We start from the raw sequence: 24,561 nt of genomic DNA, 5'->3' as shown, positions 1-24,561 counted from the left end.
ATTGTTTGACAGGGACACAGGACTTCAACCTCAGTTCAGAAAATCCCTGACATCTGACGTAGGAGGATTTATAGGTTTAGTGGAAATTGCTTTCTCCTGCTCTCCAGATTACATACTGCGGGTTGTTTTTTTTTGCATGAGTAAACACCCTTCTAATAATGAACAGACCAATAATGTCTTAAAAGAGAAAAAAAAACAGCCTTTTCCTTTTTGTTGTTTATTGAGAGAACTGTTTGGATTTGGAAACCCATGTTGGCTGTCCAGAATATGAAAATTGGCATCTTCCTTTTGTGGTGGGGATGGGTTTTGGCCACTGAAAGCAGAGTGCACTGGCGAGGAAGAGAAATCCACGAGATGCCTAAGAAAGGCAGGTGAGTGAACATTTTAGGGTAGAGGATTTAAGGAAGGTATACAAGGCAAGCTTATGGTGTTGATGTTTTGGGATCGTTTCCAGCATATGGTGCTTTATGTGGATGACTTTTTTTTTCCTTTCTCTTTATTGTCCTGCTTCTCTTCCCCTCGCTTAAGAAGTTAGAATCATGTTTTTTGTTTTTGTTTTTTTTTAATTATGTTAGGTCAGATACAGTGCTCTCGTTGCATATTCTTAAATCTCTTATGAATTGTCCTAGGTGAAAGATTCTGGAAAAGAGTACAGTATATGTATGTTTTTTTTTTTTTTAATTAAAGGCAATTATTTGATGTCTGCCTCCTAGGTTGGAATAAATCTGCAAATTCTCAAACACCCGATGACACCTCTAATTAGTGAAAATGATTCTTTAGTTTTAATTATTTCTCCTGGATTTGTTGGTCTTTTTAAACATTTTTGAAAAGAACGAAGATGCAGCTTTCTTTAACCTATGTGGCTGGAAAGATCATAAGATTGTCCCCTACCAGTAAACTGGGGGGAGGGTGCAGGGATGGACCCGCCTGCAGACCAACTGCTTGCATGTCACCAGCACTGTATGTGCTCCCCTGGCCATACTAGCTCGTGAAGAGGGAGCTTAGACAGAGCCAAACAGTCCCTTCAGTACTCACACTCACTCAGACAGCTCTGATAACAACGCTGGTAATGTAAGTGCACACCTGCACACCTGCTTGCCTGATGTTCTCAAACAAATAGGACATTTGGAGAAAACCTAACCCAGCTCTCTCTCTTTACTGATAAGGAGATGGAGGCAGTTGGGGCATTCTTGACTCTCTGTTCTCTATTAGCACAAGGTCCAAACTGAACTTCAGTTTTCTATGTCTCTGGATGTAAATATGGATAGAGATTGGGAATATCAATTAATATGAAAGGAAATTCAGCTTTCTGGAGTTTGGGGCTAGTGGGAGGTCTGGGTGTCTGGCTCCTCCGTGTGTCATTCCTAGGTTTGAGAATGTCCTCCACACGTGGGCTCCTGAACAGCCAGCTATAGCTCACAGCACTTGTCTGGGGCTGTTTTAGCAACATCTCTAAACTAGGAGTTGAGATATCCAGTGGTCGTGGAGAGTCCTTACACTGAGAGGGACTGCTGTGCCCAAGTCATATGCCCCGTTTCTGCCAGAGTCAGAAGTTATTTGGGAAAACGGTGGAATTTGTGGAGTGGTGCAGCCATAGAGATTACTTGAACCAAATGTGCACATGAGGATTAAAGGCAACACCAACAAACCCTATTGGTTGCCATCAAAAATTTATCAGCCTCTCTCCTAAGCCAGAGTTGGAGAGAAACCTATTGGTAAATATCAGCAATGGAGAGAAGTCCTGAAGAGTGAAACAGATATTCTTTTAAAAATTATTTAAAAGAACTTCCTTTTTTATTATGGAAGATATATGACCATTATTTAAATTTTTAAAAATGGGGGAAAAGTTTTAAAAATACATGAAAATCACCCTTAATTCCCAAACCCAGAAATAACCTTAACATTTTTGTATATTTTTTCCTAGACTTTTTTTCTAAATCTATATTTAATATTAATTAGTTTGGGATTACTCTGTGCATATAGTTTTGTAAGCTTATTGTATTTAATATGATTTTATAAACTTGCTTACTTATTTAAAGTCCATATAATTATCATTTGAATGACTGCATATAATGCTGAATATGCATAATAATGTACAATATACCACATTTAAGAAGTTTCCTCTATTTTATGGACATTTAGTTGCTCCTTTTGTTATTATAAACATTCTGTATGAATATCTTTGTACAGAAGATATTTGTCCACATACACAATCATTTAATAAGAGGACTCAGTGAAGGAAGCTGAAAATGAGGGACCAGAGAAATAGGTGTACAACTGGAATAGAGAGGTATCAAGGATGCTAAGAGAGCTATTTATTTGGCAGTTATCGGATGCTTGTTGTAGGTCCAGCATCACACTGGGCAATGGGTGCTTCATCAATGACTAAATCAGACATGGGCTTCATCCTTAAGGAGCTTACAGACTAGAGAGTCATTCCAATGAGGTGTCAGGGTTTCCAGATGGAGGGAGTGATCAGTAGGGTCAGATCACACTAAGGTCAAAATCAGTTAGGTAGAGGGCATTAAACCAGTGTGAGTTCATACAGAGCAAGTTGTCCCTGTGGGGCTTCTAGGTTGGCAGATCAAAGGGTGTTGCCAGGTGGTGTGCACAGTACAAAGAAGGTGACAGTGGCTTGAAGAGAGGAGAGTAGAAAATGGAGTGAATATAGATAACTCTTTAAGAAACTAGACTGTGAACTGAAAGACAGACTGGATGAAGGTGAGAAGGAGAGACAAGCAAAAGCTTTTAGGCTAGAAGAGACTTCAGTGAGCTCAAATGATGAAGGGTGGAAGCCAGGAGAAAGGCAATAATGATGCGTGAGATATTGCTTTTAAACTTCTGTCCTGACAAAGTGAATGCCATCGCATTATGGTTGCCTTAAATATTTTGGAATTTGATTTTCTCTTAAGTTAGTAGTTTTCTCCTCATCTTGTCCTTTCATTTTCCAGATAGTTTGCTTAAACTTTCTAATCTCCACTTCGTGCTTCACATTCTTACCTCATTATGACCTTGCCACTCATCCTTACAGTTTCCTGAGCCTCCGCTGTGCTACTCCACGTGCTCGTGACATCCTTCTTTTGCCTCTTTCTCTGGTTCATTTCTTTTCCTCCTCTAATACATAGAAGATTCGTCACATTCTCTGAGGAGCCTTCCTTGCCCCTTTCCCACCCCCTGCCTCTCAAGTCTCAATTACGTGAACTTTTTTTCTGAGTTTCCATAGCACATACATACTCATTCACACACACCCCATGCTTGTGGGTCAGTGTGGAAACTGAAGCTGTATTTGTGGGGTTCTGTGAGCAAACTGACCTTTTCTACATTGCCATCTGCCAATAAGACTAGAGCTGTAAAGTATCTTTAGCATCTCAGGGACGCTGCCTTCTGGAACAAACTTAAAAGATCTTGAAGCTACCCCATGGCCCAATCCCTTATTTCGCAGCAGAAGAAGTAGACTTGTAGAGAAGAGATATATACCATGATCTCTCATCAGTCAGAAAAGCTGGGGCTCTAGGCAGCATGCCAGGTGCCCTTCCTTTCACACTAGGCCGTTGCCTCAAAGAACTGTACAGAACAGCAGAGTATACAAACGTCACAGCAGCATTACTCAGAGTGGAAAAACTAGAGACTAGCCCCACGTTCAACCTTAGGTAAGCAGCGGAGCAAACTCAGCTGGTCTGGCTCAGGTCTGTTCTCTGACTAACCATGGCTACCCTGGCCTCCTTGCTGTTCCTTGAGCACACCAAGCAAGTCCCACCTCATAGCCTTTGTCTTTGCTGTGCCTGTGCCTAGAACACTCATTTCTAGCATCGGCAGGTCATTCTCTCACCTTCTTTGGCCCTCTGCTTGATTGCCACCCTCTCAGAGTCATGTTTTCTGGCCACTTATAGAAAACGACTACTTTGGCACCTACTCCCTAACCCTTTACCCTGCTTGCCATCAGCTTGCCATCATGGTCCTGCATTTATATTCCCACAAGGTAAGATGGAGCCCTGAATGTGTGTCTGTGAGGATTTCCTTTGAAGTTCTGGCTTGGGCACAAACAGTTTCAGGTAACCCCAAGAAGTCGTTATCAGAGCCCCCAAGCCAGAAGGGATGGTGGTGGGAAGACAGGCTCCAAACAATAAGGAAACCTGGCTTTGGGACTTGGCACTGCTGCATTCTCACTCTATGACTTTGGACAAGTCTCTGGACATCTTCAAGTCTGTTTATTTTGAAGAGTGGAGTCAATTATGTCACCTCAGGGTTATTTGTAAGGATTGTGTGAGCCAATATATGTGAAAGTCCTTTCAGTATTGTAAAGCTTAATAATTAAGTTGCTAGGCCTCACTTATGCCACTGTACAATGGGCATAGATAGGAAATGCCTGTGCAGACTCTCATTCACCGGGAGCCCCTTAACTGTCCCCTTTTTTATACTGTGCACACCACCTGGCAACACCGTTAAATCTGCCAACCTAGAAGCCCCACAGGGACATCTTCCTCTGTATGAACGCACACTGGTTTAATCCCATTAACATGATGGGACACAGTTACGTTCCTAAGTAGTCTTAGTAATCAAAGTTTTAGAATGGGTCAAGAACCAACTTGGAGCTTAACTTCAGCAGTTTCCACTATCCTTTTTTCTTTTTCTTTGTGAATATCAAGAAAGCACTATCCCATTTCCAGTTTTCTGGCCTCTGTCTTATATTCTAGGTTTTCTCTGCTGCAGGGTCCTTCAGTTTCTTCATCTGTAATTCATCTGGGTCTGTAGGCTTTAGCTCCATTAAAAAAAAAATGTTATATGATGTTGCCTGAGGAGATCTGAAAGCTATTGAAGACTGAGTCCCACCCTTGTTCTAGGGTGTGGCCCTGGAGTTTTTAAGCTCCCCAGGTGATCCCAATGTGTAACCAAGGCCCAGAAACACAGGATAGTGAAAATTGATGGAGAATATTAGAGGAAAATTGGATTCTGTTAGCAGAATCTCAGCCTTATTGTACTTGTTTGTTAACATTGCCTCAGCTTCTCCAAGCAGTACATTTCCTTCTACTGACTATCCTGGCTCAAAATACAACTTTGAGGCATTCTGCTTGTCTTAAGCATTTGTGAGTCTTGCCTCATTTAGGTTCGCCTCCATGGCACATTTCTTATGAGCGCATTAAACTTTACGGAATACACTTTTGGGTTTGTGCTTCCTCTTCATATTTTGTACATATCTTTGTAGAACCTGAACTCTATGTACTTCTAGAAGCTGGGGCTACAGAAGTGTAGACCATAGAATCCTTCCTTCACAGAGCTCACAGTGAAGTGAGTGAGATGATCAGAAAGCCCTGGGTACACAGGATAGTGAATATTGTAATGAAAGTATGTGAGGAAGAGAAGCATTGACTTCGATGGAAAGTAGGGAATCCTGGGAATTTTTTCCAGGAGGAGGTGATGTTCAATCTAGGAGCGTAAGCCATTGTCTGGATATGAAGGGAGGTGAAGAATGGTGGGAAGGACCTACCGGACAGATGGGACAGCAGAACAGAGGCACAGAAGTATAATGGCAAATGCAAGTGGGAGACAGAGTGGGAACTGAGGCAGGAAAGATGGGCAGGAGCCTTATTTTGAGCCTCATATGCCCAACTTCTATGGATTTTACTTTGAGGGTGAAGGTTTTTAAGAGGGGAAGTAGCATGATCGTGTTTTTCGTTCCGTGCTGCTGGTGTGGTGGTTGAACTAGTAGAGTAGGTGAGACCAGAGGTGAAGAAGCCTGCTCCTTCCGATGTGAGAAATAATAATGCATATGGCAGTGGAAGTGGAAATGGAAAGGCCAGGATGTGGTGAGAGATTTTGAGGAAGAGTTTCAGCCAGGACTTGACTGATGCACAGGGATTATACTGACTGGTTCATATGGGCAGGCCCCTGTGGCCTACTCAGGGTCCTTATGCACTTTAGCAAAGGGCATCCCTATGAGCTGATATACCTTCAAGCAGTGGGGCTGGGGCTGCATGCCCAACTGTCCTCTGTAGCCGTGGATGAGGGTGCGAGAGGGAGGAGCGGAGGATGACATCTGCGTTTTGGACTACATACAGGGATTTCTCTCCTTGGCTATTACACATGCCAAGAAAGCAAGATTATTTCATTAGTTAGTTCTTGCTTCCTTGTCAAAATTAAGTTCCCTATCTTCTTGGAGATGAAATCATCAGCAAAGTAAAGTATAACTTGTCAGGTGCTCTGCTATTAGCTGAATGATCCCTCTGGCAGAACCCTTGCTCATGACAGTTCCCTATCTTCATTCTGTCTAACCTCTGGTAGAATTTTGAGAGAGGTTTTGGGAGGTCATTACCACATACAAACTGACTAGGAGCTATAACAAGGACAGATCAAGAAGTACCATAGATCAGAACTCTTCATTCTCTTTAAGAGGACAGAATGAAAATGGATGTTCAAAAAATGTACCCCCTTGTTCAGTCCAAAAAGCTGTCTCACATGTCATCCTTTATCATCAAAACTTGGGACATGTCTGTTTCTTCTTCAATCAATTTCCAGGGACTCAATAAATGAACTCATTTAATAGGTGAGTGGGCACCAATTTCGTACAAGGAACATGATAGCTTCAATGTGAGGGGAAAGATAAGCTCGACCTTCCATATCTAGCCCAAATTCCAGGCAATGGGAGCCAAATCTTCCAACAAGACACTGTGGCCAACCTTCTTCCAAGTGTCACAGCCAGACCCTTTGGATCTGACTCCTGGCTCCATCACTCTTACGAGTTATTCAAATCCTCTATGTCTTAGCATTTTTGGTATAAATCAGGAATAACGATAGGGTGTATCTCACAGGGTTGTTATGAGGACTAACTCAAGTCAATACATTGAATATGAGTTAGCGTAGTACCTGGCAGACAGTAAGTACTCAAGCAATATTAGCTATTCCTGTTATTTGCTGTGTGTTATCCTTCATTTCAAGGTTAATAATTATATCCCTGTCTAGTAAAAAGATTCTAATGACATGAAAAATATTTCATGATACATTGCAACTTGAATTTAAAAGCAAGCTACAGTGTCCTTTCTATCTGTCTCTCTCTTCTGTCTCTCTGTCTCTGTCTTTCTTGACTGTAAGGATATATACAGAATGGCTCAGGTTATTACCCTCTCCTTTATACTTAGATTTATTTTCCAAAATTTTTAAGTTATTTTAAAATATTAAACAACAATGAAAAGACTTCATGTATCCTATTTACTAGCCTCTTCTAGGCTAGAATCTAAGCTTCATGAAAGCAAAGGTAGTGGCATCTCAGAATTTGACAAATTCTTTAGTCAGTGTCTAGTTCTGTTTCAGGCTGACCCAAAGCCAAAGTATAAAACTGGGCCAGGCTCTATTTCCATTGCAACTCCCTCTTTTGGTCCTTCCTGCCTCCCTTTTCAGGTACCCATCTCAGGGGCTGACTCCTTCCATCGTTCACCTAATATGTGTCATGAGCCCTGAAGGTTTCCGTACTGTGCCAGGTATTAAAGATGGAGAGGCCTCTGCCCTCGGTGACTCGTGGCCTCATCCTGCCCCTGCTGACTCTCCATTGTGATGGCATGAAGCCCCAAGAGCAGCCCTCCCTTCAGTTTTAGCTCTTTCCCACTCCTGGACCTACTCCCGCAGAGCCCACACATGGCTCTGCTCCGTTTTGTTACAGAGGACATAATCCCTATGCATCAGTCCTGATGTGCCCCTGTGCATCAGTCAAGTCCTGGCAGAAAACAGCATTGCACTCAAAAGGGCTTAACCAATAATAAAATAAAGGGACTACTCACAGAGCTGTAGGCAGGGTTCAGGGAACCAACCAGGTGTGCCGATACCCTCAAGGACTAGCAACAGCAGGGAGCCATGAGTACCCACAGGCCTGAAGGGGAAATAGTGTTCTTGGAGCTTATTGAAGTACAGTGGTTGTAGATAATCACAGAGCAACGCAGACATCGCTGCTCCCTGGCACAGAAGCAGGGAGAGAAGGAGAAATAGACACTCTGCTCTCTCATCTCCTGCCAGTGACCATTTGGCTGAATTCATAAGCCCGAGGACAAGGCTACCCTAGTGATATAATCAACCTGGAAAGGCGTTACTCTCCCTATTAACAGATTCATGGTAGACCCAAGTTAAAAATGACATCAGTTTTGGGCCTGGGTAGACCAATGGGGGAGATGTTTTAGGTCAGACCTCTTCCAATCAGGCTTTCTAAGTAATTAATCCTTCAATCCTTTCTCCTGTGGGTATTGGGGAAATGCTCATCAAAAGGCTATACTAATGAATTGCAGCTTTATAGTTTTCTTTTTTCTTTTACATTCTATTCTAGTTAGATTTGGAGCATACCTGGAGGGTGAAGAAGGGATGCTTTGCTGATTTGAGTACCTAGAATGTCTCTAGCATACCTTCATTTTTAACATTCATAGTAGGCCTCAAAGACAGAGCCTAGAGGCACAAAGATGCCCATAACAAGGCAGGCATGGCCCTCGGTGCACATACAGCATGCTAAAGATGTTTCTTCCCCACACCTCAGCTGTAGTGATTCTCAGCAGCACCTCCAACCCCACCATGGAGCAGGATGCAGAGGGTAGGGGACAAGAAGGAAGAACCAAAAAGGAGAAGATGGGAGGGGGTTCCTGGCTCCAGCTGGGAGAGAAGAGAGAATTTGGGTGGCAGTGGGCACTGGTTTTTCTCCTCTTGAAGTTCCCAGCTTTTTTCTCCCTTAGATTTGTAAGCCATGTAGCTCGGGTCCTGATCCACTAGTTCAAACTCTTTCCCTGGGCCGCTTCCTTTGCTGTGGGCACAGTAATTTTCTTAATTTATTTTGTAATTTTGTTTCGTATGTTGAAAATAGTTTTTTATTTTATAGAAGATTATATATATTCATTTCCTAGGGCTGCCATAACAAATTACCACAAATTTGGTGGCTTAAAATAACAGAAATTTATCTCCTTATAGTTCTAGAGGCTAGAAGTCCAAAAGAAGGTGTCAGCAGGGCCATGCTTCCTTTGAAGTCTCTAAGGAAGAATGCTTCCTTGCCTCTTCCAGATTTCTTTCTTTCTTTCTCTTTCTTTCTTTCTTTCTTGCTTTCTTGCTTTCTTTCGCATTTTATTTTATTTTATTATTAGTTTCAAGTATACAGTACATTGGTTAGACATTTATACAGTTTATGAAATGAGTCCCCCAATTACTCTATCACTCATCTGGATTTACACATAGCCAAGTAATTTCCTTACTTTAGAAGGGAACTTCACCTCAATAATGACAATGGCTCCTTCCATTTGTGTACCACTTCAGAGTTTGCTCCTGGCACCCCTTGTCAGGTCACAGAGCTTTACCTTTTATCAGCTGAGGTAATGGGAGTCTCAGGTCTCAGAGAAACAAGTTGCCTAAAGGCACAGAGCAGGCAGTGTCAGAGTGGAAGTCACAGCCTTATTTTTGTCTCCCAGTCACATTTTTCTCTCACAGTGATAAAGTTTCTTCAAGAATGAAGATAGCAAAGTACTCGAAGGTGAACTAAACTAGTTTTAAGGGAGGAAACTATGCATGTTGAGGATAGAACACATTAGGTCAGTGGTTCTCAGAGTGCTGTCTCCTGACCAGCAGCAGCCATCATGGCATCTGGGAACCTGTTAGAGAAGCAAATTCTTGGGCCTCAGCCCAGACCTACTGAATCAGAAACTTCCCGGGAAGAGAGAGGTTCAGGGATCTAGGTTTGAAGAAGCCCTCCAGGAGATGCTGATGCAGGCGAAAGTTTGGGCACTCCTGCATCCAGGGGAAAGGAAGTGTGTGGGTGGCAGTATCCTGAGAGAACAGGCTGGTGTTAGTATAAGTAAGAGGTGGGAAGGTAGGTAATTGTTTCCATGGATTCTGCAGATGGTGCTAATGGGTAAATGAAGCTGGTGTAAGGCCATTGCAGCATTGTTTGTAACAGCAAAAGACTGGAAGCAACTCAAATGTCTACCAATAGAGAACTGGTCATGTGCATTACGGTGCGTCCATGTAATGGAACACTATGTGGTATAAAAAAGTGCAAGAAGCTTGGGATACTTCGATGTGGAAAAAAAAATCCAAAATATAATTAAATAAAGAAAAAAGGAAACATAAGCAGAGTTATATGACATGTTAACTTTGTGTATAAAATAGGAGACCATTTGTGATGACATGATGGTAAATATGATATGAGTTTTTTAGATTCTCACTTATGTGTAGAATCTAAAAAAAAAAAAAAAAAGAACTCAGAAACAAAGAACAGATTTGTAATTGCCAGAAGTGGGGATCAAATGGGTGAAATGGGTGAAGGGCATCAAAAGGTACAAACTCCGTTATAAGATAAACAAATCCTGGAAATTGAATGTACAGCATGGGGACTATAGTTAATAATATGATATTGTATAGTTAAAAGCTGCTAAGAGAGTAGTTCTTAAAAGTTCTCATCATAAGAAAAAAATTGTAATTATGTGAGGCGATGAATGCTAACTAAACTCACTGTGGTAATTTTGCAACATATGCACATATCAAATCATCATGTTGTACACCTAAAACTAATATAATGTTATGTGTCAATTATGTCTCAATAAAACTGGAAGAAATAGGAGAACTAAAACATATATTTGTATTTACTTGTACCTACAGGAAGTCTGGACATATAGACAAGAAACCAATAAGAGAGGTACCTGTGGATGAAGGATTGGGGTGAATGAAGGCAGAAGTGGGAGACCAAATCTTCACTGCATTTTCTTTTTAAAAAATTGTCAAACCTTGAAAATATATTACCTACTTAGAAAAAGTGAAAATAAAATGTCCCTAGGCGCAATTCAGAAGTAAAAGCACAAAACACTCCCTCCCAGGGAGCCAGGATGGTTGGCATTCGACCCAAGGGAAAGTCCATTCTCCTGCTACAGGATGGGCCAGCAGAGGTCAGGGTGACAGGTTTACCCACACTCACTGTCCTTCCCCTTCAGCTCAAAACCTCCCAGAACAGCCAAGGAGCTTTGGGGGAGTTTGGACTTATTAATAGGGCTGGGACCAGCAGTTCTCAGCCTTGCTTACACATTAAAATCATTTAGGAAGCTCTAAAAAATACCCATGTCCAGGCCGCATTCCCAGACTGCTCAAATCAGAAAATCTGAGGTGGGGCCTAGAAACCTGCATTTTTAAAGCTCCTCAGACATGGCTCTAAATCACTGTCTTAGACCTGAGTCAGTTCATTTATCCAGAAAGCTGGAGAAAGGAAGAGAGGGTATCTAGTAGCTTAAAAGAAGAGATAATACATCCTATCGAACCTGTCAAGATTAAGTCTGAATGCAAATTTTTAAAATCTGGCTTAATTAGAATATGTGATCAACCTGTATTTTTCCCCTTCTGCAGCCCAATTCTGAAACGAAGCCCAGATATCACCAAATCACCACTGACAAAGTCAGAGCAGCTTCTGCGGATAGATGACCATGACTTTAGCATGAGACCTGGCTTTGGAGGTATGAGATATGCACTCATGGGCGCTGTCTTCTTTCTTCATGTCTGTCTGTCTGTCTACGAGCAGAAATCCATTAGCTTTGCTCTCCCCTGATCAGGTCTGTCTCTGTGCTTGATGAACAAGGCACAGCATCTTCTGAGCATTTGCCCTGCCCAGTCTGGTCCGGGCTCTGCTGAACTATTCTCAGGAGGTGCCACTAGTCAGTGGCCAGACCAGGCCAGCCAAGCTATCTTCAGGCCACCGCTCCTGACAAGGCTGGCTCAGGATCAGTGAGGCTAGCAGCTAGCTGTTGGGGGGCGGGGGAAGGGGAAGATGGGGCAACTGTTGCCCAAAGCTGCCTCCTGAAATTCTCCAAAATAACAACCTTGGACTAAATCCGTTCTCGTCTGGGAGCTGACAGATAGAACCCTGGGTACATATCTAAGGGCAGAGTGTGGACTGCTGAGTTTAATTAAATGAAAATAGCTTGAGAAAATAATCATTTTGTGCAAAGGGATGCCAAAGCCCTTTAAAGCTTAGCCTGCAGCTGCGAGATTTCAGCTCTCTTAGCGTTAAATAGGTTTTTCGTCCTCATGGGTTTCATTTCTCCCCTGGGAAAAAATATTTATTTTAGAAGTCATTCTCATGCCTTTTATTTCTTCCAGTCACCTTCACCCAAAGAATAAACAAGTTCTAGAAGAAAGTCTCTAGCCTGTAGTCTGTTGCTGTTGGATCCAAATTCACTTTTTCACTCCACAATGATCTAAATGTGCTTCGTGCGTGCCCCACATGCCTGGAAGCAGGGAGGGAAAAGCAATCTACTTTCTTTAGAATTTTTTTTACCCTTTGTGAATATTAAGTTTTCATGGCCTAGAAATGCCAAAAAAAAAATAAAAAAAAAATCAAGACCATCTTTGTTTATCATGTCCCCCCTGGATGCTACTTCATCATGTGGCAAAGATGCAGCTCCATGGCCCTGGAAAATCATCTGCGTATGACTTTGGCTATGGGTGTCTATTTATCAAGCAATGCTTTCCTCGTGGCCAGACAGAGATGTTGACTTCCATGATGAAAGAGGGTGAAAAATCAGGAGGAAAATATATAAAATAAAGTGGAGTAACTCCTTAGATCAGAACTAGTTTTGACCAGCTTTGGCCTTGGTCTTCATTGTACTTTTTGATGAGCATGTATAACCAAAGAGGAAAGCTATATATTAAACTCCTTGTTTTAGAATCACCTGGGATGATTCAGACACAAAAAAAATTAATTTTACTTTTGTTGGAATATTCTAGAGAGCCAGCCTAGGATTCCACCCTTTTATCTCTCTGGTTTGACTTCATCTTGGTATGTGGGAATACCAAACCTTCAACTCTGACGTGACATCAAGGTCCCAAATAAAATGTTTCTCAGGCCTATCTCTTCCATAGTAAAAGTTCAAGTAAAAAGAATAAATATTTCGGCATACCCTGTCCACAGGCCCGGCCATTCCTGTTGGTGTGGATGTGCAGGTGGAGAGTCTGGACAGTATCTCAGAGGTTGACATGGTAAGTGCTTCTCTTTTCAGGGTCGCGGGCAGGGGGATCCACACAGGGCCTGCTCTGGGGCAGAGCTCTGAATTTGCTGAGTCTCATAACTTCCCAGGGGGTGGACAGTTCCACACCTCATGTTACAGATGGGTCAAGGAGGTTTAGACACTTGCCAAAAGCCACCAATTGGCATGAAACAGAGCCAGATGACAAAGTTGATCTTCCTCTTCCAGGGGCCAGTCTCTTGGCAAAGGGATGTGTTCTCCAGGCAAAGGCTCTCAAACATATACAGCAGGGTCCAACTTTGCAGCTGCCAAGTGGCTAGGCACATCCTGCTACTAAGGATTCTGTCTGGTTGTGGAAACACAAAAGAAGCAGATATGTTTCCCAAGTTTCCCTTTTTTAGTGGGTTTAGATAAAAAAATAAAAGGAATATTTTAGAACTCCTTGATTTAAAGGACTTTTTAGGGCCTTATCTTAGATTGGGTTCCCCAAGAAGCAGACCTGAGACAGTATTCTAGCACAAGTAGTTTATCTGGGAGTCGATGCCAGGAAACACAAAAAAAGAGTGGAGAGGTGAGAGAAGGAAGGGAAGGAAGCAAAAGTGGCTATGCCATCGAACCAGTTACTACCGGGGTATGAAATGCTGTCCACTGGGGTACTCTAGGAGTCAGGGCAGAACACACTTCAGGATTATTTCAACCGAGGAGCCAGGGAGCTGGAGCACTTCTCCACCTGCCTCACTCCCCAGCTGCCCTCTCTGGCTAAGGGCTGCTTCCAGAGGCATTAACTCTGGCACCTGCAATTTGCCCTGTGTGCCAGCCTGGGAGCCCTCAGGCGGAGGGGGCACGGTGCTGGCAGTAGCAGCCTTCTCAGTGCCGAGGCTATGGCAGGGAATGATGAGGAGCTCAGGGTCACCTTTCTTTAGAGGCTTCTTGCTGAATTCTTCTGCAGTGTCCTCTTCCTCCTACTGCAGCAAACCGCAGGGACTAGAAGCAAGACCTCACAGTGCTCAGTTTCATTTCCCAGCCAGGTGATGACTCCACAGAAGTAGGGAATGTCCTGCTGATACCCCGTGGGTTCAGTGTGTGGGGTTCCCCTCTCTGCTCTCTGCCCCCAGGACTTTACGATGACCCTCTACCTGAGGCACTACTGGAAGGATGAGAGGCTGTCCTTCCCGAGCACCAACAACCTCAGCATGACGTTTGACGGCCGGCTGGTGAAGAAGATCTGGGTCCCCGACATGTTTTTTGTGCACTCCAAGCGCTCCTTCATCCACGACACCACCACGGACAACGTCATGCTGCGCGTCCAGCCGGATGGGAAAGTGCTCTACAGCCTTCGGTAAGGGCCTTCCAGCGCCCGCGCCCCCCAACCCCTGCCCCTGCCACTCCCCCATGCCACCCCCCCCCCCCCGCACCTTTTCACCTGTGGCACTCTTTTACACCTGAAGCATGGAGGGAAAGCAAATCATTTGTCTTAACCAAGAAAATCATTGTTTCCACAACAGCTCTTTGCTTTCTGGCCTTGAATAGCTAGCTTCTAACTTTTCAGGAGCTACCAACACTTTCATATCAAGTAAAACTGTACACATGACTACAAATTTTAAAGAATTATTCAGTCTTGAAACTACACTTGGGGAAAATTTTCAAGCTGATAGTTATGATTTATGCCCTATGCTGTATGTTATGTTTCAGTTGAAAAACTTTACTGTAATACAAATTATTTCTCTAGTAGAAGTCAGAGAAAGAGATAATGCATTCTTCTCAAAGTCTTCTCTCCTTTGACCTTTCCGATTCCCATTTTTTGGATACATTTTAGAACTTTGACATGCGATGGCGAGAGACAACAAACACACTTTTCGGTTTAATCTGCTCTCATAAGTCTAGACAATCACATTCTTAAGTTTAGACAATCAACAAACAATAATTTAAGCTCTGATTTGCCAAATTCTGTAGCGTAAATATGCCTATCATGGCTAATTTCGAGCTACCAACTTGATGTCACTGAATGCAGGGCGAGAAAAAATAGGCGGCAACACACCATTAGATAGTTTTTTCACCATATAAATATAATAGATGTGGGTAACTTCAGGAGTACAGGCAATAGTAAAATGTAGTAAAATAATTAGGAAGTGATAAGTTTTGAGTATTACTTTTATTTTTAATGTAACTTATTTAATTTTAAGTTTATATAACTTAATTTTTAATAATGGCTATGTCTAACAACCAGCTTGCAAACTCCTTGAAACTCTATTGGTCAGCTCTCATGAACTGAAAGATGCCCAGTCCAGCATATCATTGGATGTGACCTCACGAGGAAGAACAGAGAAAACAAGAGCATGGACAACCTCCCATATGTTCAGGATCAAAGTCATTCCATGACATATGTATAGCCAATTTTCTGTAGTTGAAGAAAAAACAGTATGTTCAATATCAGCTGATGACCTGCCATGAGATTTCCTCACTGGATGGGAGATCTTCTATGACTGATGATATCTCTTTGTTTATTCTTTGATGCAGAAGCTTATTTATTTATTTATTTTGGTCAGCTTGGAGACAAAACCATTAGATGTCAGCAAGTTGGTACAGTAACATCTTTCAGGGTTTTCCCATTACTATGATTTTTATTACTATTATCTACTAAAACACCTATGTCCACTAGTAGATATTATTATTAATATAAAAATATCAACATTGTAAAAAAGTGCTGAATTTGGCAACTGGTGTTAGTGCTTTTTTAATATTGCTGAAGTATTGTACACAAATATTGAATATCAGTATAATCAATAAAAGAACAGAAGAACTTAAATTTGTCTAAAACAGAAGAACGATACAGGCATACCTTGGAGATATTGTGGGTTTGGTTCCAGACCTCTGGGCTAAAGTAAGTAGTAATCCTTTTGTTGGTGGGTGGTCTTGCCTTCAATTTGTAAAAATCACATCTGTGAAGCGTGATAAAGAGACGCGCAATAAAAAGACGTATTCCTATATATGGTCTTACGGTTTCTTTGAAGAAACTATATCATATGAGTTTATTTCACATTGTTATATTGATTGAGATCATTGCTTTTTAAAAATGCTCTAATATAATAGGAATTAGCATTCTGTCTGCTTCACAATGACCCTGGATTTAAACCTAAATACTTGCGAGAACTACAGTGAGGGTATCACTCATAAACTACTCATCTAAAGCCTGACACATTGCTTATGAATTATAGAAAAGAGGCAGTTACATTGGAAGGAAGCAGAGGCTCTTTCTGTTTGTTTTAGCATTTTGCACGTGTATTTTGCTTCCTCTGAAAATCTGGATTTTGTCTTTTGTTTCCAGGGTTACCGTGACTGCAATGTGCAACATGGACTTCAGCCGGTTTCCTCTGGACACACAAACGTGCTCACTTGAAATCGAAAGCTGTGAGTAGCCTTGTGCCAGACATCAGCAATATAGCTCCTGAGTAATTCTGAACACCTCTGACCAACTCTCAGCAGTAGGAGCAGTAGGTGTTCTTCATTCATGACTATGCTTTTAAAGAGACGTTTTAGATTGAAGCTAAGTCTAGGGTAATGTTTTTTAATCAGGAACACATTTGGGACTAAAACCTTCTATTTCCCTAATTGACTCTTTTAATGCACCATGGCAATGATTTAAAATTTTGTTCTGTGGGACCTGGAGGTTTCACCGAGTTCTCCAGGGTCACTGATTGGGGAGGGACATAAGGGCTCAGTAAATGCGAGTCTCCTTCCAAGTCCTTGTCCCCAGATTTGTACACATGGTCCATCCAGAGAACTCGGTTTTGATCTGTTTAGTGCTCTTCTGAATAAGATATTGTCGAAGAAAGGATTTCCTAACAAAAACGAGTTTGGCAACAACCACCCAGGGAGCTGCCACTGTGAGTGTAAGTGGTGGTTGAGATGCTCAGGCACGTGGAGGGACCTCAGGAAACTTTCACACACAGAAGTCCTGGAAAAGTTAAAAACCAGGTCCCAAGATGGGCAAGGCGAAGGCAATGTCAAGGACTAGCTCTTCACATCTCTAGCTCTCTATGTACCTGCTGCATTCTTTCATCTCTGCCAAAACACCTCCTCTGACGGGCATAGTCTGACTCCCTCACAGCTCCTACTCCCCTCCTAAATAGTACATACCCACTGGTGCTTCCTGGCAGTGTCAAAGTCCTAATGAGGAATCGCATTGCCCCAGGACATCTTTGTAAGCCTGTCTGGGTTTATGTCGGTGGATCAAGTTTCCCCTGACTCCAAACATTTAAAGCTGAGGATTGCAGAAAGGTTGACCCCCACACATAGCAGGGCTTACTGGACAGCTCAGCAGGGCACTGAATATGGGGAAAGGGCATCATAAAACCCAAGATTAAGGGAGTGACTACCTATTGCACAGTGGCTTTATACCTTCTCTGTCATCTAATCCTCACAGGATCCCTAGGAGAGAGTTATTGTTATCGTCACTATACAAAGGAGGGACATAACTTGCCTGAGGATACAAAGCTAGGAAGGATTGGGCTTGTTGGCTCTGGAAACTTATTTTCCTCAGTGTACTCAGGCAGCTCTGAATGTAGCTTCTTCCAGGTTTTCCCAGTCAGAGTCCTACCAGAGAAGCAGAATTGTGGGAGATACACAGTTAGAGATTTAGTGCAAAGGGTTGGCTTTTGCAAGCATGGGGGCTGGCAAGGCAAATGTGACATCTGCAGGGCAGGCCGCGAGGAAGGGCAGGCTGGAGCTCTGGGCAGGAGCTGACCTGACGTCCACAGGCAGCATTTCCTCTTCCTCAGAGAACATCAGGTCTGCTCTTAAGCCCTTTGAATTGGACCAGGCCCACCCAGGGTGTCCTAGATCATCCCCTTTACTTAAAGTGACTGGTTGTAGATGTTAATTCTACAAAGCACCTTCTCAGTAAAACCTAGATTAGTGTTTGATTGAATTATTGGGTACTACAGCTCAATGGACACATGAAACCAACTACCACACAGGTCAAAGGTTAGAAATAGAATAAAAGAGAGGAATAAAATAGAGCATCAGTGAGCCCTGGAAAGAACTGTATATACATGAGCGGATTGGACCCACATCTCTGTTAGGTTTATATCTGTTCTGCCCAGGTTTCAAGTAGATGTGTTCAGCTGGAATAAACAGTATACTCACCTAAAGTGCCAGAGGGTGGGGAAGTGATAGCACCAGAAAGAATGATCCTCACGGGGGAATCACTGTGTTTCTACCTTGGGTAGGAGCAACTGGAGGCCTACTGAGAAGTGACTTATTACCTGCGTATTCGAGCACTTATTACCTGAGAGTGTTCAAAGGTATTCACTATCAGTGATGCATCACTATACTTTGAAAGAAGAAAGGAAAGGGCTAAATTACCCTGGTTTAGAAGGCTAAACCATATAAAATTTTGCTATCATTTAACTGGCAAAAGTTTTTTAAACAGGGCAAATTATAGTTTCTGATCTTCAAAAACATCAATTTCATTTGGTTTAACCTAATAAACGGCAGGTTGAATTGCAGGGTGAGCCCTTTTGCAGGAATTATGAGCATTTAGGCTCAAGAGCTTTGTTCTGATGACTTCTGTAAGACAGGAGAATTCGATGTATCGTTTTGGAATTTGTTTTGCTCCGTTTAGAGTGCAGTTTGTTAATGCAAATGATCCATTACGATCCCAATATTTCGTGTGGCAGATTGAGGGCATCTTCCAGAGAGCCGCACAGACAGGCCAGTCTTCTCACCATTCTGTGCCTGATGCTCTCTCATCTTTTCAGATGCCTATACGGAAGATGACCTCATGCTATACTGGAAAAAAGGCAACGACTCCTTAAAGACAGATGAGCGGATCTCACTCTCCCAGTTCCTTATTCAAGAATTCCATACGACCACGAAACTGGCCTTCTACAGCAGCACAGGTGTGTGGCGTGTGCTAGCCAGGACAGGGTGGGTCAATCTCTGTGTTTAGAAAAGGTGTGAACTGGTTGTCAAGCGAGCAGAGCGTGTGCCGCTTGACTTTGAAACCGAAGATGGGAATCCTAAATCAGGTCTAGAGGGTGGTGAGCCTTGAGTAGAGGTGATTTTTTGATGCCACCAAGCATCAGAAGTGATAACCTAGAAAATATCAGTAAGGACTTAAATAAGCCATGTGAGGAGGTTCGTCTGAGACAATCACATTGCCAGTGTAGCAGTGGGCATCTTACCCCTGATATGATTACCAGGCGAGAAAGTCCTATTTCAGGCCTGTCTGTTTCCATTTACATTCTCTCTGCTTCAGACAACCCCTTTGGGGGTGCTCCACTCTAAATCAATCACGTCTCACTATACCGCTTGCACAGGTCCTTCTTATGACCTTGTTGTGAGCCTTGGCGCAGAAACCTGGTCATTTTCCTATGGGCAGTACTGTTGTTTTTTGAACTAAGGGTCTGGACAGGCTTGCCACCCCCCTTCTTCTGAAGACACGCTCTGTGGTCTTCCTCCTGGCAGCCGAGGTTAACAGCTGAGGCTTGTGCTCTCCAACCCTGGCCTCTTTCTTGAGTAACCACTTTTCAGGATGATTTTTCTCAAATCCTTATGCAGTCTCTATTGCCAAAACATTGTATGACTGACTGCTCAGGGAAGTGCAACCTTTAAGCGTTTCTAATCTATAACAGAGGGCAGCATTATTCTTCCAACATACCATGGCAATCCAGCACATCTTATCTTCTGTATATATCGCCCATGAGTCTTGGTTCTTCAGGGGACTCCCATTCCTTCAGCCTTTAGCATTCTGACATTCCCTGCTGTCATAGTCTATTCAGGATACCATAGCAAAATACCATAGACTGGGGGACTTCTGAACAACAGAAATTTATTTCTCACAGTTCTGGAGGCTGGAAAATTCAAGATCAAAGTGCTGGAAGATTCAGTGTCTGATGAGAGCCTGATTCCTAGTTCATAGATAACCACCTTCCCACTGTGTCCTCACAAGGTGGAAGGGGCGAGGGTGCTGTCTGTGGTCTTTTTTATAAGGACATTAATCCTATTCACGAGGGCTTCCCCTTCATGAGGTCACCTCTCAAAAGCCCTGCTTCCAAATACCATCACATTGGGCATTAGGTTTCAACGTATGGATTCTAGGGGAACACACTCAGTCTGTAGCAGGAGTCCCCAACTTTGGGGCCATGGACGGGATGCTGTGGCCTGTTAGGAACTGAGTCACACAGCAGGGGGTGAGCGGCAAGTGAGCAAAGCTTCATCTGTATTTGCAGCCTCTCCTCAGTGCCAGCATCGCCGCCTCAGCTCCACCTCAGATCATCAGGCATTAGATTCTCATAGGAGCACCGGTCCCTGGTGCCAAAAAGGTTGGGGACCATTGGTCTGTAGCACCTCTACAATTACTTTCTGGAACTGTTACAATTATAATAGTGCTTTGTAATTGCCCAGGATGCCAAGTTTTCAAGTTAGTGTTGCCAAGTCCTCATTTTATTTTTAGCTCTCATTATCTCAAGCAGATCCTGCCTTTTCCTCTTTCTTTCATTGTTCCCCTATTTCTTTCAACTCCTCCATGCATATTTTTCCCTTGTTAAGAACACAAAGGCCAAGCCAAAGCACAGCTGGACCTGTGATCATTCATTCTGTTCCTAAATGCAGTGTTGTGTTTAGCTTGATATTTTAACTTAAAGCTAATTTTCTTCCATACCAAGATCCAAAGGGGCTTGTTTGCATCTATACCTCTCGAACTTGAATGTGTGTATGAATAATGTAGGGAATATTGTTAAAAGCAGATTCTGATTCAGTAGTTCTAGAGTGGGGATTAAGAGCCTGCATTTCTAAGCTCCTAGGCGATGGTGATGCTGCTGGGTCCTGGCCCATAGTTTGAGTAACGAGAGTCTTAAATGACCTTCTCAGGGGGTTCCTTTTATGTATAGGACAGGGGTCGAAGATTTACTGAGATGGATTCGCCCCCGTGGCATGGGTATAATATAATCCCTCTGCTCCATGGTTTTTCTCACCTCTACTTTGTAAAGGTGTGGTAAGTTTCCAGTGAAGTGTCTAAGGCGTCTGTGATTCCCTGAATAAAGTTTGTTTTATGAAGGAGCTGGGTAGCTCTGGTGTGTGCTGTCTTGTCTTCCTGTGTCCCCCAGGCTGGTACAACCGTCTGTACATTAACTTCACGTTGCGTCGCCACATCTTCTTCTTCTTGCTCCAAACCTATTTCCCCGCCACCCTGATGGTCATGTTGTCCTGGGTGTCCTTCTGGATCGACCGCAGAGCTGTGCCTGCCAGGGTCCCCTTAGGTAAGGAATATTTTAAGTGCATATTCCGGGTACCTGAAAATATAATTTCTTCCAGATAAAACCATTCATTTCAGATTGGTCCTAAACTTGTTGGCATTATAACTTGGAAACACTTCAAGTTATTCATTCACAGGTGAAATGCCATTATTAAAAATCTAGAAAACCCGTTTCCAGGTCTCCATAGGTGCCCATGCAAACAGCCCATCTTTAGTCTCATTTGAGCTGAATTCTGGGGTGGGTGATCCTAGTTTGTGGGTGCTTTCTCTGCCCACTCGCATAAGGAAATGACATTCTACAACAAGGTTATTCAAAAAGTGGCCCAGGGGATCTTTGTGACAGAATCTCCAATGGAAATTTTTTAAAATGAAGAATGCTGGGTCCCATCTACCTGACTAGAATCAGAATCCTGAGAGAGAACCAGAAACCTGCGTTTTGAACAAGCTCTCCCATTAATTCTTATATGTGCTCAAGCCTGAGAACCCCTGGTCTGTGAGAATCCCATTGATAGCTATTTGCCATGGACTCTCTCCCCTACTTTAGGTATTATGCTCTCTTAATTACACACTATCATTGCTCATATCATTTGGAGGCTTCAAAGGAGAGGGTGACCCACCCGGTTTCAGTGAAACTGGATTGGACGTGGCCCTCAAGATGACCCCAATCCCCTGTGATTTGGTGTCTGCCAAGCAAATGTTCTGAGCTTAATTTGAAATCCTGAGGAAATTTCCACTGACAGATGCCCTGTCCTTTAATGGTTGTTCTGTAGCTTAAACAGTTACTGTGCTAAATAAACATACATTCTAGTTTTAAATATCTGTCTCCTATAAAGGAGGTTAACATCATCATCCTTGGTAAAATTGGACACTGCTGAATAGTCAGGCAGGTCCAGCAAGGGAGTGGCTGTCAGAGGTGCCCTGACAGCTGATGAGAGAGGCCTAAGACTACAGGGCTAGCAACAAAGACACAAATATTAAAGTAAATCTGGGGTACTTTTTTCCTTTTTTAGAGAGGTAGTTACAAGAAACATATGTACCTGCTCATATATGTAATCTTCGTTTTAAACACGAATGGAAATAAATCTTGCTGCCAAAATGTCTGGGGCTCCCTGAGGAGAAGAAAGTGATAAAGGTGCGACAATGAATATGAGGTATACAGAGGGGAAAAGAACGAGCTTGAGGGCTGGAGGAACAGGAGAGGCTTCCTAAAAGCTAAATCTTGAAAGATGAGTAGGCGGGGATGGGGATATTTTAGGCTGAAGGAGCAGGAAGGACAAAGAACGGCGGCACGGTCATCTGGTGTGCCTGGTGAACGGCAAACACGTGCTTATTTCTCCCTTTATTTGTTTGCAGGTATCACCACGGTGCTGACCATGTCCACCATCATCACGGGCGTGAACGCCTCCATGCCCCGTGTCTCCTACATCAAGGCCGTGGACATCTACCTCTGGGTCAGCTTTGTGTTCGTGTTCCTCTCGGTGCTGGAGTATGCAGCTGTCAACTACCTGACGACAGTGCAGGAGCGGAAGGAACGGAAGCTCCGGGAGAAGGTGACTTTACCATAAGCTAAAGGGATGCAGCCCGGTCTAGCTCTGGACCCTGGGCAGATCAGACCTCTGTGACATGGGGGTAATGATTCCCCCTCCTTCACCTGTTTTTTGGGGTATGTGTGAAGAACAAACAAAATATCAAAGCAGTGTGACATTGACTCTGGGGTCTATTTTTCATTGATTCAAACATTTACTTAGCATCTACCATACACAGGAAGGAGCTAAGGCAAGTTTACTAACACATAGTTCCTTTAATCTTGGTGGTGTTCATAGTTTCGTGTTAAAAATAAATGACCATTTTACATGGTGGGACCAATTGTTTATGAACTTAGAGGTGTAATAAAAGAGCTTCCAGGGAAGCACATCCTTCCTTCTAGGAATTTTTTCCTCATATGTAACCTCAAATATCTCTCATCATTTCCCAGATTATTTTCCCTTCCACCTGACTTTTCTTTCTCCTGTTTGCAGCTCAATGGTTATCTCCTCCAGAAAACTCTCTATGTAGTAGTAAACTATACCCACAATGCCCCCCTCCCCTACCCCTCTTCTGTTTCTCAGTAATGTATCTATAAACACTTTATCAGGGCATGTATAGGTTAATGATCTTGTGAAGAACAGGGCAATTCCCTGATTATAAACATTCTTGTTGGTCTCTGATATGATGTGAAGTTTGCTAAGAGTTGTCAACATGTATAAACAAAACTAAGACCTGCTATTTTAGAATGTTTACAGTGCCACCGCCATTATTTTCTCATCTCCCATCCCTAACTGGGATTAAGAGACTAGAAAAAGGCCACCCCCTCCACCATGCAGTTTCTTTTGAAAGGCTTCTGAGCGTTGAAGCTGAGCTTTGCATCCCAACGTGTATTTGCTGTATTCACAGCTTCCCTGCACCTGTGGCTTGCCTCAGCCACGCGCCGTCATGCTGGATGGCAGCTACGGTGACGTGGAGGTGAATGACCTGGGCAACTACATGCCAGAGAATGGAGAGAAGCCAGACAGGATGATGGTGCAGCTGGCCCTGGCCTCGGAAAGGAGCTCCCCCCAGAGGAAAAGTCAGAGGACCAGCTACGTGAGCATGAGGATCGACACCCACGCCATTGATAAATATTCCAGGATCATTTTTCCAGCAGCATACATTTTATTCAATTTAATATACTGGTCGATCTTCTCATAGATGCCTATAATTCTGTAAATTTCAGATTTTTGCCAGCTTTCCAAAACTACATTATTTCTTGGTTTAATCTGCATTTATTAACCACCTATTGCATATGCAGCCTTATGCTAGGTGCTGCAGGAATATGACACCGTAGCAAAGTGATGGTAGTTGTTTCTGGGATCTCCTGGAAAAACACACTGCCAGGGTTGTGGGCACACTGTAGTTCAACCTCTTTTAGACCCGAGATTCTTATTCACATGAATGATTTCCTTTATGGCAGCACCGTTACATTCTTTGGGCTAGGTGGAATTGGGACGCACCTAAATCTCATATACATGGAACATGTGTGCATCTAAAAGTCCCCACTTTGACCAAAATTCATGCTACAGTTTATAGCCTAGTACCAATTTCTGATGTACTGCCTCATGTTTATTTGAATACAAGACAATACTAATATTCCTGTTTTTCTTTATATCTTGTGGTTCATGAGGTTTTACCTCCTCACAAGAAATGCTCTTTGGATTGGTGCAGTTGCTTCCGATTTGGGTGGGAATTCCCCTGGTAGGGAAACTTTGAAGCTAAGGTTGTATACATGCATTTTGTCAGTTTTGTCATAGAGATAACTAGATTAGA

General features: G+C 43.0%; 1 protein-coding gene across 1 annotated transcript; it reads left to right on the top strand.

Annotated features, from left to right (window-relative positions):
• The first annotated feature begins 249 nt into the window (after positions 1-249).
• Positions 250-24,167, top strand: GABRR1 (gamma-aminobutyric acid type A receptor subunit rho1). Its single transcript, XM_016140618.2, has 9 exons — positions 250-371; positions 11,347-11,453; positions 12,908-12,975; positions 14,078-14,301; positions 16,288-16,370; positions 18,722-18,862; positions 21,071-21,223; positions 22,573-22,769; positions 23,653-24,167. Exons 1-9 carry the CDS (start codon positions 250-252, stop codon positions 23,944-23,946), a joined length of 1,389 nt encoding a protein of 462 aa, XP_015996104.2. The 3' UTR covers positions 23,947-24,167.
• Positions 24,168-24,561: the final 394 nt, after the last annotated feature.

Source organism: Rousettus aegyptiacus, unplaced genomic scaffold, assembly GCF_014176215.1.
Source record: "Rousettus aegyptiacus isolate mRouAeg1 unplaced genomic scaffold, mRouAeg1.p scaffold_m13_p_1, whole genome shotgun sequence".
Classification (NCBI taxonomy): domain Eukaryota; kingdom Metazoa; phylum Chordata; class Mammalia; order Chiroptera; family Pteropodidae; genus Rousettus; species Rousettus aegyptiacus.
Note: the sequence above shows the minus strand (reverse complement) of the source record. Positions and strands in the feature narration are given on the sequence as shown.